This window comes from Magnolia sinica, chromosome 2 (assembly GCF_029962835.1).
Source record: "Magnolia sinica isolate HGM2019 chromosome 2, MsV1, whole genome shotgun sequence".
In the NCBI taxonomy this organism is placed as follows: domain Eukaryota; kingdom Viridiplantae; phylum Streptophyta; class Magnoliopsida; order Magnoliales; family Magnoliaceae; genus Magnolia; species Magnolia sinica.
In genome coordinates this window covers 128,330,820-128,342,674 of record NC_080574.1, presented here as the reverse complement: position 1 = coordinate 128,342,674, position 11,855 = coordinate 128,330,820, and the positions used below count along the sequence as shown (strand labels likewise).

General features: G+C 41.6%; 1 protein-coding gene across 3 annotated transcripts; it reads left to right on the top strand.

Annotated features, from left to right (window-relative positions):
* The first annotated feature begins 257 nt into the window (after positions 1-257).
* Positions 258-8,227, top strand: LOC131237618 (delta(7)-sterol-C5(6)-desaturase-like). Of its 3 annotated transcripts, XM_058235486.1 has the most exons (4): positions 575-712; positions 4,528-4,614; positions 4,817-5,122; positions 7,428-8,227. In XM_058235486.1, the coding sequence occupies exons 2-4, from the start codon at positions 4,608-4,610 to the stop codon at positions 7,718-7,720; spliced, it is 606 nt and encodes a 201-aa protein (XP_058091469.1). In that variant the 5' UTR covers positions 575-712; positions 4,528-4,607; the 3' UTR covers positions 7,721-8,227. The 3 variants fall into 3 exon arrangements, with proteins under 3 accessions (XP_058091466.1, XP_058091469.1, XP_058091468.1); XM_058235483.1 differs by lacking the exon at positions 4,528-4,614 and having other exon boundaries at positions 258-712; XM_058235485.1 differs by lacking the exons at positions 575-712; positions 4,528-4,614 and adding an exon at positions 4,624-4,684.
* The last annotated feature ends 3,628 nt before the right edge of the window (positions 8,228-11,855 follow it).

Here is an 11,855-nt window from a genome sequence, read left to right as displayed (position 1 = left end):
TATATATATATATATATATATATATATATATATATATAGATATATATGTCTACGCAACTTTATAATTAGGTTGGATGGCAAACAGATATATGGTAGGCCCTAAAAAACTACTGTCCGTTTCCAGCCGCAGCCGGCGGGGTAGATGGCAATCTGCGTTCCTCATAGAGATGCCCTTGACCGATCCACTCCATCGTTAAGTTTGGAAGGATTACAGTAACATGTAAAATCATGCAAATCCAAAACTTCAGGTGGGCGATGCCATACCAAACAGAGAGATGTCCTCTTTACCGGTTCCACCGGTTCTATCACTTGTGGGACCGGTAACATGCCACGTGTACCGCGCCCCTACCCCGAAGGCGCAAGATATTTGGCGAGCCGGCGTCTATAGTCGTATTTCTTTCCCTCTTGTTTCTGCCTCAAACCCGACTCTTCTTTCTCCCTTTCTCCGGCTATATTTCCGGCCAAAGAGCGCCGGAATCTGACCCACGCAAAATGGATGGCGACTACCTCCGTCTATTTGCCGAGGAGACGAACTTCTACAACGGAATCGTTCTCGGGAATCTGTTTCCAGAGAATCTGTGGAAGCCTCTTCCACATGTCTTCCAAACCTGGCTTCGCAATTACATTGGTGGAATGATTCTCTACTTCGTCACTGGTGGCCTTTGGTGCTTCTACATTTACTACTGGAAAAGACACATCTACCTTCCAAAAGGTATGTACGCTCCTGATCCTTTTCTCTGTGGGGACCACTTCTTTTTCTTGGCTGGGATCTTCCGATTGGTGTGTTTTTTCGGTTTGTGGTACATTGTAGAGGGGATTGTTGTTTTGACGGTGTGGATTGGTTTTTCTATTTCTGGATGTGTGTGGTTGATGGGGCTGTGATGGTCCACTGGTGAGCGGGTACCTCTATCGGAACCGTCCAAATCCCGATTCGGAGTGGACGATCATAAATACACGATCAGTTGCAGTTGAATGGGTGATTGAGATGAAAAGCAGTTGATCGTCTGGATTTGACAAACATATCTTTGTTAATCAGATGTTAAGGTTTTTTTTTTTGATTGATTGATCTGAATTTTTATTTTTTTTTCTGATGTGGTTGTAAAAATCATTCATCAATATCCATATTCGATGGAGAAAACTACCCAAATTGGATGATTAGGTTCTTGCACCCAGATTTTTTGGGGTGTGGTCTATCTTTGGAGAGCGAAATCATAGACCCCACTTTTTGGTCTCAAGGCTCTGGGATAGAACGCATACCGTCAGGCAAGAATAATGCAAGTCCTGTGTGTGGAGTTGTATTAATACTCTGGTAGAGTGTGATGGTTCACATGCATGCACTCAAAATTGTGGAGTACATGTAAGTAACTCAGATCAAACATTCCCAAGTGGACCCCACTGTTGACTGGGCATGACCCCCAAATCAGATTGACCCAATAATCCTGAGTCTAATTAGTGGAGATCGGAGAATTGGGTGAAATTAGGGAATTTTTTTTTTTTTTTTTCTAGGATCGCTGTTCTCTAACAATCTTAGTGAAGGTACTTCCGAGATTGACGCCTTAGCTCAGAGGGAATTGTTTGTTTGTCCCTCCTCTGTTCTCAACAGGGGTGAAAGTAGGCCCAGTTGGCGCACTCAGCTGGATTTGGTCTGATGGTGAAATTTCAAGGGCTGAACTTGGGCATGAGTTTTGAGGCCAGAGAACTAAGTCGAAGGGACTGTCATCTTGATGTGCATAAAGGCTTGACATGATAGCCTGTTCTGGCCCGACTCATTGCCATTCGAAGGCGAACTCAACTAATGGGCCGGATCAGGATTGCTTGTTGGGCCTGACGTGGACCAGAATGTCTTGCCCATGCGCTAGGCTGGGACCGGCGTTGGCCTGTCCATCTTGGCTAATTTACACCCCTAGTTATAAATGTCAATCTCTTCTTTTTAGTGTGCGTGAACTGGGGCCAAGTTCTCTATTTGTGATGAATAGGGAACTTTCCTCTTGATTGCCAAATTTGCACATGCAATGCCCATGGTTGGTTTATCCAAGCCGTTAACTTGACGGCCCCTATCATTGATGAACCATGCCCAAGATATCTTTTCAATACATCAAGTCTATTTTTTCCTTTTGACATGAAAATGTGACAGTTATCCACATTTAATGGAGAAAAGGTTAATCTTCCAGAGTTGGGGTGATCCAATTTGGGAGATTTTTTTTTTGGGCTTGGTCCACCCATAGTGGGGGCCATCAGATTAATGCCTTGGTTAAACTAACCATGGGTCTCACATTTACAAACTTGGTGCATAGCAGGTTCTCTGTTTGTCACAAATAGGAAACTCAACCTCTAATAAATTTCTTTTGTTGATGCCAATGAATTAAAAAAGAAAATCTCTTTGTTGATTGGAAGGAAAACTGAAAACAGAAGATGAAAGCCATAACCATCCACCGTGTTAAGAAAAGTCATAAGATGATAAGAAGACGAGGAATTGTAGGATCTTCAACCAGGGGCTTTGATAATATACTCAAATTTTTAGCCTTGGCAATTCAGACCATTGGTCTGTTGTATCCCACCACGATGGACCATGCCACAAAAAATCTCCAAATTAAAATATCACAGCAACTGATACTGGAACTTCTTTCAGTTGAATATAAATCACTGCCGTATTTCTCTTTGTCACTTGTTAGTGATGAACAAAAATGTTTGGGATTGTCCCATCAATGAGACTTTTGGGGCATGGTCCATTCAAAGTGGGATGCAATGGATCGATGGTCTTGATTGCCAAACCATGTGCCCCACTTGTCAAAGCTGAATCCCAGAGTATACTGCCCAAGCCCACATTTCAAGAATCCTCTAATACCTCTAACGACTTGAGTAGCACAATTACACCATGTTAACCAATTAAACTTGAGCAGCAGCCGATAAGCTGTGTCAGCATCTTAATTCTTTCATGAGTTTGTGTGATTACGAGCCTAAACGATCAAATGAGAAAAAGAAAAACTAATGAAGTCCTATATGCCTTTGGAGTTCCTATGGCTCGGACACCACCCCATTATCTTAACTTTCTTTACGTATACATGAATATATTTGAATTAGAACTTTATACTGAATGTTCAAAGTAGAACTTGGAGGTTAGAATTTGGAAGTGTGTAAATTTAGACATGCTTTCAAGAGCATTAGAGATCTTCTTTGCAGTGTTAACTTCATATGTCAAATAGCCAAGAGAGCTTAAGGAGGGAGTTCTTCTTTCTCCTGTTATCACTGGTACAAGTAACGAATGAAGGCATTTGATTGGCAATTGGGGTGATATACACTGTCAAATTGTAACTGTCAAGCCAAAAGAGTTTGACAGGGTGGGATCTTCTTTCTTGGCATTCTACTTGTTGGAAAGCGTTTTTTCTTTCTCAATAGATCTTAGTGGAGATTATTGGGTCCACCAAGTCTCTTTGCCTCTCTCATACTTGTCTCATTTTATGCCCTTGTCACGCATGATTTAAACAAGGGATTTGTTACTTTCAACCGTCTCTTCTTCGTATGCATCTATCCTTCACATGATTATCAAATGAGATAAAACTAATGCACAGACGAAGTAGTTAGGTATACTATCCTATTCTAACAAACAGGCCAATGAATAGGGCTAGAACGGTGTCTTTCAATATACTCCTGTTACTCTTGTAGATGGAACCTGCTATATGTCAGGTAGACAACTGTGTTTGCAAATTAGGTTAACCAATCAGCTGCAACTAGGATTCATGGTCGGTCATTATAATAAATAATAACTCAAAACAATATGCAAATATCAAAATATGACCATAAGTATCAAACTAGTTACTATCTCCCCTGTTTCTGTTTGCATTTTGTTCATGTCACAATATATTGCTTCTTTATGTCCCATTAATTCAAGGACTCGTCGTTTACCGTGGTTACAGATTTGATGACTATCTTTCTGCATGTGGAACAAGATTTAGTTAAGTTCTTACAGGGAATCAATCAGATCATAAATGAAACCAGTCGCAGGTCTATCGTCATGATCAACCTTTATCAATGTAGACACAAAATGCAGCATTCTCGAAGTGCTTTTGTGCATTTGAGCTTTTTTGGCCCAAAACATGTTAACCCACTGTCCCATATAAACATTGCTTGCTCGGTCACATGTAATGGTCTAGAGTGTTAGAGAAATAGCTTTAAAAAAAAAAGAATGAAGAAGCTTGTGATCTTTTTCTTATTACGCTTCGAATCCTAACTTGCCTTGCCTTCCCTTCTCAGGCTTTTCGATATTTGTTTCTCTTTTATATTTGAGATTTCGAGGTCTGAAGTTTGTTAGTCCAAAAGTTTATAGTTCAAAGGGTTCTTCTCTCTTTTGATCTCATGCTCTAATTCCCTCAAGAAAATCATGACTTCTTTCTTACATTCGCTTGTCAAGCACTTCCATAAAAATTTCTCCAAATTATAATGGCTGTCCTTATTTGTTGGTGGATGCCCTTGTTTATGTTTTGCACAGAGGGCCCACCTTTGGTGATCTAAATTGGTCTTATGTTGCAGTCCATGGTGGGCAGGAGATATTCCAAACTGTCCCCCAGAGGGTGATCCTAACATTCCAGCTGGGTCCTTGGTAAAAGTGGATGACAGGTTGTAATTGTCCATTTCTATCGGATGGCTAGAATCATGATATTCTTTATGTTGCCCATCACCCCACCAGGTCAATCTAAAAGCATTGCAAGTCGAACAAAAAGGAATTGGCATTTCTTTCAATCAAGCATCATATAAATACCTCTTATATTTGCATGAGATTGAACTTGCATCAAACTCATGGTTGTTTCCTTTTGTACAGATTCTGTACCTTCAAATGAATCCATACTTCTACAAATAATGGTCACGATGAAAGCCATGCCATGGTACACTGTTCTTCCAACTGTTTCAGAGTACATGGTTGAGAACGGCTGGACAAGGTGCTTCTCAAGCATAAGTGAAATTGGATGGCCGGCCTACCTTGTTTATCTGATTGTTTACCTTGTGATTGTTGAGTTTGGGATTTACTGGATGCACCGAGAATTGCATGACATAAAGCCCTTATACAAGCATCTTCATGCTACTCATCACATCTACAACAAGCAGAATACACTTTCTCCATTTGCCGGTAAGTTCTACTCTCATCCAGATTGAACTGTCAATGTCCGATTTCAGAACAGGTCAAAGTGACTAACTTCTATGTCAGAATAAGGATGCATTTACAAGTAAAGAGGTATAATACAATGCCAGCGCCGACTTTGTGCACTACCATTCAGGCTTGCAGCAGGCATTCACATTCAATCAATAAAAGATCAAATATTCTATAGCCAGGATCATCCAGTCTGGGAATTTTTGGTGCATGGGTCATCAATTGTGAAATCCATCATGTCAACATTCTGAATGAATCATGGGTCCCACTTGTACAAACCATAGTTCAAAAACTCGTCGACTAGACTTGAAACTTGGCTGAGTCATCTCAACTCGGCAAGATTTCGAGTCGAGTCTCTTCAAAACTCGATTCTAGGTCTGACTTGATGCTAACTCAGGAAGACTTGTCAACTCAACCTGTGATAACTCAAACTGTGTCACCGTGTGATAGAAAAAAGTAAAATGTGGAGGGTGGGAACCAAACTACCCCCCGGAACTCCAACCCACACACACACACACACACACACAAATCATAGTAGCATGCAGGGCTGTTGAGGCACAGGTTATTGGTGCATGTCCACTTTACTTTCAACAAACCCAAGAAAAATTAAAGAGGAAAAGGGGATCATGGAGGAGCGTAAAATGTTGCGGGCCTTGCACAAAACCTTAAGATCTAGCCTCCTGAAACAAACCAGAATTATGGAATAATAATGCAATGAACTAAATCAAAACATAAACCACACCACACCAGGGATTTTTACATGGAAAACCCTCAAAGAGGTAAAAACCACGGGACCTCGTCCAGATCAACAATCCACTATAAAGCAGAACGTTACAACCGATCACAAGCACACATCGCTTGGATCAAACCTTCTTCACTCACGCAGGAGTGGATAAACAATAAGAGAAACAAAGAAGACGGAGAGATCTCACCGATTATATGATAGATCACCTCCACGAGCATAGCCTCTCTTCCACAAGCTTCCTCTCTCTCTCTCTCTCACACACACCTTTGATAACCCTAAGCCCTTTAGCAAACCCTTGCAAAGCTTTAAGAAACCCTAGAATACCCTGGAATACACCCCAATCCCGCATACACCCCTTTATATAAGAATAGAAAGAGGTAGAATCAAAATAGGAAACAAAATCTGCAAAATTTGCATTTCCGCAATCGCATCTGCGGAACTCTTCGATGATATCGACGGTCTTTCGATGACAGCCTTCGATATCATCGACGGTCCTTCGATATCATCGACGGTCCATCGAAACAAGACCAAAAACTATCCAGCTACCAGGGGTGAAAAATCTAACAATTGTCGATGTCATCGAAGGTCTCTCGATGACAACCTTCAATATCATCTAAAGTCCATCGATGATATCGACAGGACCAAAAAACTGTCCAGCGACCAGCGGTAAAAAATCCAGCAATTATGCATGATATCGAAACTGGTTCGATTTCATCGAACCCAGCAATGAGGAGAAAATCCCTGTCATAAAATTCCCCAGAAAACAAGGAAAACTCTAGAAGTGATATGGGTTTTCTGTTCTTCTGCTTTGTTTTTCAGAGCTATTCATACTCTGGTAGAGTATGATGCTTGATACGCAGGCACTCAAAAAACGTACACAATTTAGTCAGTTCAAATTAAACTGACTAAATTGTGAAACTCACCATCATTAGGTCATAGTCCCAAAATCAGATTCGTTGAGTAACGAGAAATCATATCCTCTGATTTCTATACACTTGTTTATTGAAATAGGACCATTGGATTTTTTTTCATTTTTAGCCGTGCAATAAATATCCACCAATCCGATAGCCAGATAATCATATAAACATTGTTTTGGTACATGATACATCTAAACTGAGACCCATAATTTATAAAGTTTAATTTGAATTACTTTTATGCATGCATGTGATTTCTAGATAATTTCTAAGTGGCTGTGTATCATCATCACACTCTGCCAGAAATGTGAGGCTGCCAATCTTTAGTGCTTTTCCATCATTGGTCTCCATCTCATAGCTTTTTGAAGCCCCTGTTTGTGAGTAATTTCTGTTTCCTTTCTCATCACTTGTCTAGTTCCCTCTTTATCACAAGTACCACATATTGTGCTTATCTTAATTAGTTGTACATCCAAACAGTACCTTTAGCATACTCACATGTTCCAATTAGTGTCCTTTATTGGCTTAATAAATGGGGCTTTTTTGTTTGTGTTTTGAAATATACCAGTTAAGTTATTCATTTTCATTTAACTAAAACTCTGTATTGATACACTGGAAAAATTTTCAGGGTTGGCATTCCATCCACTGGACGGGATACTACAAGCATTACCCCACGTGATAGCACTCTTCCTCGTCCCCACCCATTTCATGACCCACATAATACTTCTGTTCTTGGAGGGCATTTGGACAACCAATATCCACGACTGCATCCATGGTAAGGTGTGGCCCGTCATGGGTGCTGGCTATCACACGATCCACCACACCACCTACCGCCACAACTACGGCCATTACACTATTTGGATGGATTGGATGTTCGGAACTCTTCGTGACCCCGAAGTGGAACCCAAGAAGGCATCATGAAGCACTTGCAGGGTCAATTCTATAGCTAGAAGTAGACATTTTTCTTATTGGTGAGAACGTGGCCTATTCGAGGTCTGGCCAATGGATGATCCTAGCTGCTGGTTGGGGGACTGTTGGCTATTGAATGTGGACCATTGGTGGGACTTTTCTCTTGCTGTCCATTTGTAATTCTCATAAGTCCTTCAATTGGTGGCTAGGATGGTCTAATTGGCATGGCTTTTGGGGTAAAGCCCATGCATTGTAAGGGCTATCTCAGATGAATGGTTGAGATCTAGCTCATGCATACAACGCTAGAGTGCTTGATAATTCAGATATATGGGGCAACCGACCATCCTTTCCTGTTGTCATCTTCTTTTGTTTTGTTTTGGGTTTTATTATTATTGCTGTTGTTTTCTTGCTCTTCCTCTCTTCTTTTTTGTCATGTTGGGAAGATTGTTCTTGAGGTTCGTCTTGTAGCATGTAAATCATGTTGATTTAAATCATGGCCTTCTCTATGCTTTCAAGAGATATTGGAATTGGGAACTCAAAAAGTGCACAGAGAAAGAGATGCATGAACGTAATCGCCACTGGTGCAGATTGATTGATGCAAAGAAGGATAACTGCTTTCTATCATCAATAAGAATCGGAGAATTTTTCTGGGCTATGATGTTTGATGTCGATGCTCCATGTGGTGGGCCTCACTTTGATTACCTTGAAGACAAAATCACATTGAAGTATTCATATCTCTTGTAGTGGGGCATAAAACAGAAACAATCCAGGAAAGGCTGTTCACATTCTACCGTTGTAAGATAGGATCCTTCCATGGTGTGGCCTGCTAGCAGTGTCATGCAAGTGTTCTTCGAACATTTGTGTTTTTAAATGGCCCGGCCCAAGAGGGCTGTCAATGGGCCGGGCTTCCCTCTTGGGCTTTTGGGATTGACCCGTCACAAGCTGGACTTTCCTAGGATTTGAGGTGCGAGGGCTGGGCTTGGGTTTAAAATTCAAGCCAGTTTTTCAATCGGGCCATGATTGGATTGTGTAAGATAGCCTGTGAGCTCAGCACGAATCTGGGTTGGCCTGGCCTATTACCCTTTCCAAGTGCAATTTTGTAAAATAAAGAAAACTCTCGAGTAACGTCAACCAGCTTGTAATTTGGTGATTAACTAATGGTTAATTAATGCTAATAAATATGAGAGAGAGGAAAATGTCGCCAGCCTTGGTGGGCCACACCACTGTGTTTTTCGTGAAATCCACCCTGGCCATTAGCTGCGTCACACTATGTTAGGCCCAGGACCTAAAAGACCGCCCTATTGGCTGTTTAGATGAACAATACAATTGGGAATAGTATAGCAGCAGCAACTTGAACAATACAATTAGAAATAGCATACCAGTGTTCATCCCCATTATCGCCATTCCCTCCGTGAACCATTCAATGAAAGGGAAGTAGGCGTGATATGTACGAGTCTTTATGATGTATTCCAAGAAGATCGGTACATATGTATGGAGAAGATTTCTTGATGATATTAGCTGGAGTTGATAGGAAGTAGATGTGATACGTAGGAGTCATTATGATGTATTCGAAGAAGATCCGTAGATATGTATGGAGAAGATTTCTTGATAATATTAGCTGGAGTTTATTAAATGGTGTTGCGTATTGTTTAAGCGCGATCGATGAACAAGCAATAGTGTAAAAGTGGTTGGTTATAGGACATGGCAATAGGAGAAACAAAGCAATTTAAGTAGTGGCAAGTAGTTAGGATATGGCAATAGGAGAAACAAAACAATTTAAGTAATGACAAGCGGTTATGATAATCGTCAGAGCATAGGAAGGATCTAGATGGGTAGATCAAGGTTATAAGAGTAGATCAATGTTATAAATAGCAAAGGAATTCACTAAGAAGAATTGTCTCATGTCAATTCAAAAAATTCAAACATTATATTTCAATTACCCTTTAAATTACTAGTTAATTTACATTCCATAGTGTAACTCTCCACTTTTCTTATCTAGCAAATTACACTTTCTAGTATAATCTCTTTCATTACATTCCATAGTGTAATATGTAGCATTAATTAAGTAGCTGGTAATCTGTAGTTGTAATTTGAGTCTACATTCGCACGCTGGATTCAATTCCTCAATCGGAAAGGTGTTCCACAGTTGTTCTCCACGACTTACTGTAAGAATCTCTTTCCCATTTCAATTTATATGTATTGAAAAGTCCTTTTGTATGGAAGGCAAAAGTGCAACTCATCATCAGAGGACGAACCCCATCCTCTGAATATCGCAAGATCCAATTTTACACATTGAATGAGTGGCTAAATAGGTGATCGATCTCATCAAATCTCGGTAATACGCTTCATGTCTAACTATCTTGGCGCTTCGGGTAATTGTTGTTCGGTTTGAATTGAAGCCGCAATTTCAATTTTGGCATGCTCGCGCACAGGTAGTGCTGAAGTCAATGGCAACAAGTTTTTGGCACACCCAATGGGACCTTTTCTCCAACTTATCAGTGTAGCATTGCTAATTATGAATAGAAGAAGTGCTCATATTGATAGAGTCGATCCCTTTACGCCAGTCGCACCACCTCCAGTAGAGGACGCGCCGGTTCTAACTAGAGGTGGGTAGGATCTGACCTGACTCATCGGATTCGACTCGATTGAACCGGTCGGATCCGATTCGACCCAAACTAAAAGCCAAGGTCGGGTCAGATCAAGTAGACCCAATCAGATCCGATCGCAAAACGAGTCGAGTTCGAGTTAGTAGTCAATCCAATCCGATCCGGAATCCGATCTAATCCGATTTGGTCGAGTAGTATAAAGTATCTTTTTAATTTTTTTTTTATAACTTTTACCCCTCTTTTCTACCCGAACGACGAACCCTAGCCTGTCCTTACCCGAGTGGCGCCACACCCATCTCGATCCGAATTCAGGCCACTCAGCAGCCCATCAACCCATTTTCACCGTTCATTCTCCTCCATTCATCAAGTATGTTCCATTTTTTTAATTATTTATTTCTCTGTGTATTTTGCCCTGGCTCGCTGGTGGTACGGCTGAGGTCGGGACCTCATTGGCTCGGCTGCAGCATTCGGCCCTGGCTCTCCTCCTTTCTCTCCCGATTTTCCTCCCCTCCTTCTTTCTCTCCCTCTTTCTCTCCCAATTTCCCTCCTCTCCTTCTTTCTCTCCTCCTTTCTCTCCCTCTCTCTCCCGATTTCCCTCCCATTTCCTTCCTAGCACGAGAGTCTCCGGCTCGGCTTGACTCAGCCTAGTCCGAATCAAGCGAACAGACTCAACTCGATTTGACTCGGTTTCCCTGACCGAGTCGGACTCAGTTCGGGTCAGGCCAGCAAGGATTTGGATCGGATCGAGTCAGCCCTACTGGACTCGGTCCCGGATCGGATCGAGTTCGGGTCAGATTCTTGAAAAAATCAGATCGAGTGAAGTTGGACCCAATCCGGTCCGACTCGACTCGATGCCCACCTTTAGTTCTAATAGCCCTTGAGGCATTAGATTTAAACAATAGTCCAACGGCTGCTATTAGGGATTAGGGAGGAGCAGTGACTTCTCAAATTGTTCTTCCAGATGAGGTAGCTGTCGTGCTCTGAGATGTACAGATGAACATTTAGCTTGTGCATGAATATGGAAGGGCCCAGGGAGAGCAATTATGTATTCAAGCCGATAATACCAATCGATATATGACTAGCCAGACTGAAGGCATGCATTGATTAGCCGAACAGACACCATCGGTAATGCAATACAATGCTGAGGGAAGTTCTATCGATAACGCAGCTCCGCTGCCACCCATGCCGCCTTCGTAACGTAATCTACCGCCGGTCCTTGTTCAGGAGATAAGAAATATGCCACCTCCTGTGGAAGTTAGGCGACCAGAGAGAGAGGCTATGAACTTTATACCTGAGAACAAGAATCAATTACTGCCAGGAGGATTCAATCCCCAATAGTTCCCTAGATTCTAGGATAATGTGAACCAATTTGGCCTAGACCACCCATCAATCTTAGAACCTTAGTGGATGGATCGTGGCCATATAGTATAAATTGTCTAAGAAGTTGCTGGTTAAGTACTCGGCCGTAACACTATCCCGATTTATCACAAACCATACCCCGAATGGATAGATCGGCAACATCCATTGCCAAGGAACTATTG

Bases quoted from the DNA above. Each gene is read 5' to 3' on its own strand.
- LOC131237618 (XM_058235483.1), top strand. From the start codon at position 493: ATGGATGGCGACTACCTCCGTCTATTTGCCGAGGAGACGAACTTCTAC. The intron at 713-4,816 runs GTATGTACGCTC...CCTTTTGTACAG, and splicing joins ACACATCTACCTTCCAAAAG to ATTCTGTACCTTCAAATGAA. The intron at 5,123-7,427 runs GTAAGTTCTACT...AAAAATTTTCAG, and splicing joins TACACTTTCTCCATTTGCCG to GGTTGGCATTCCATCCACTG.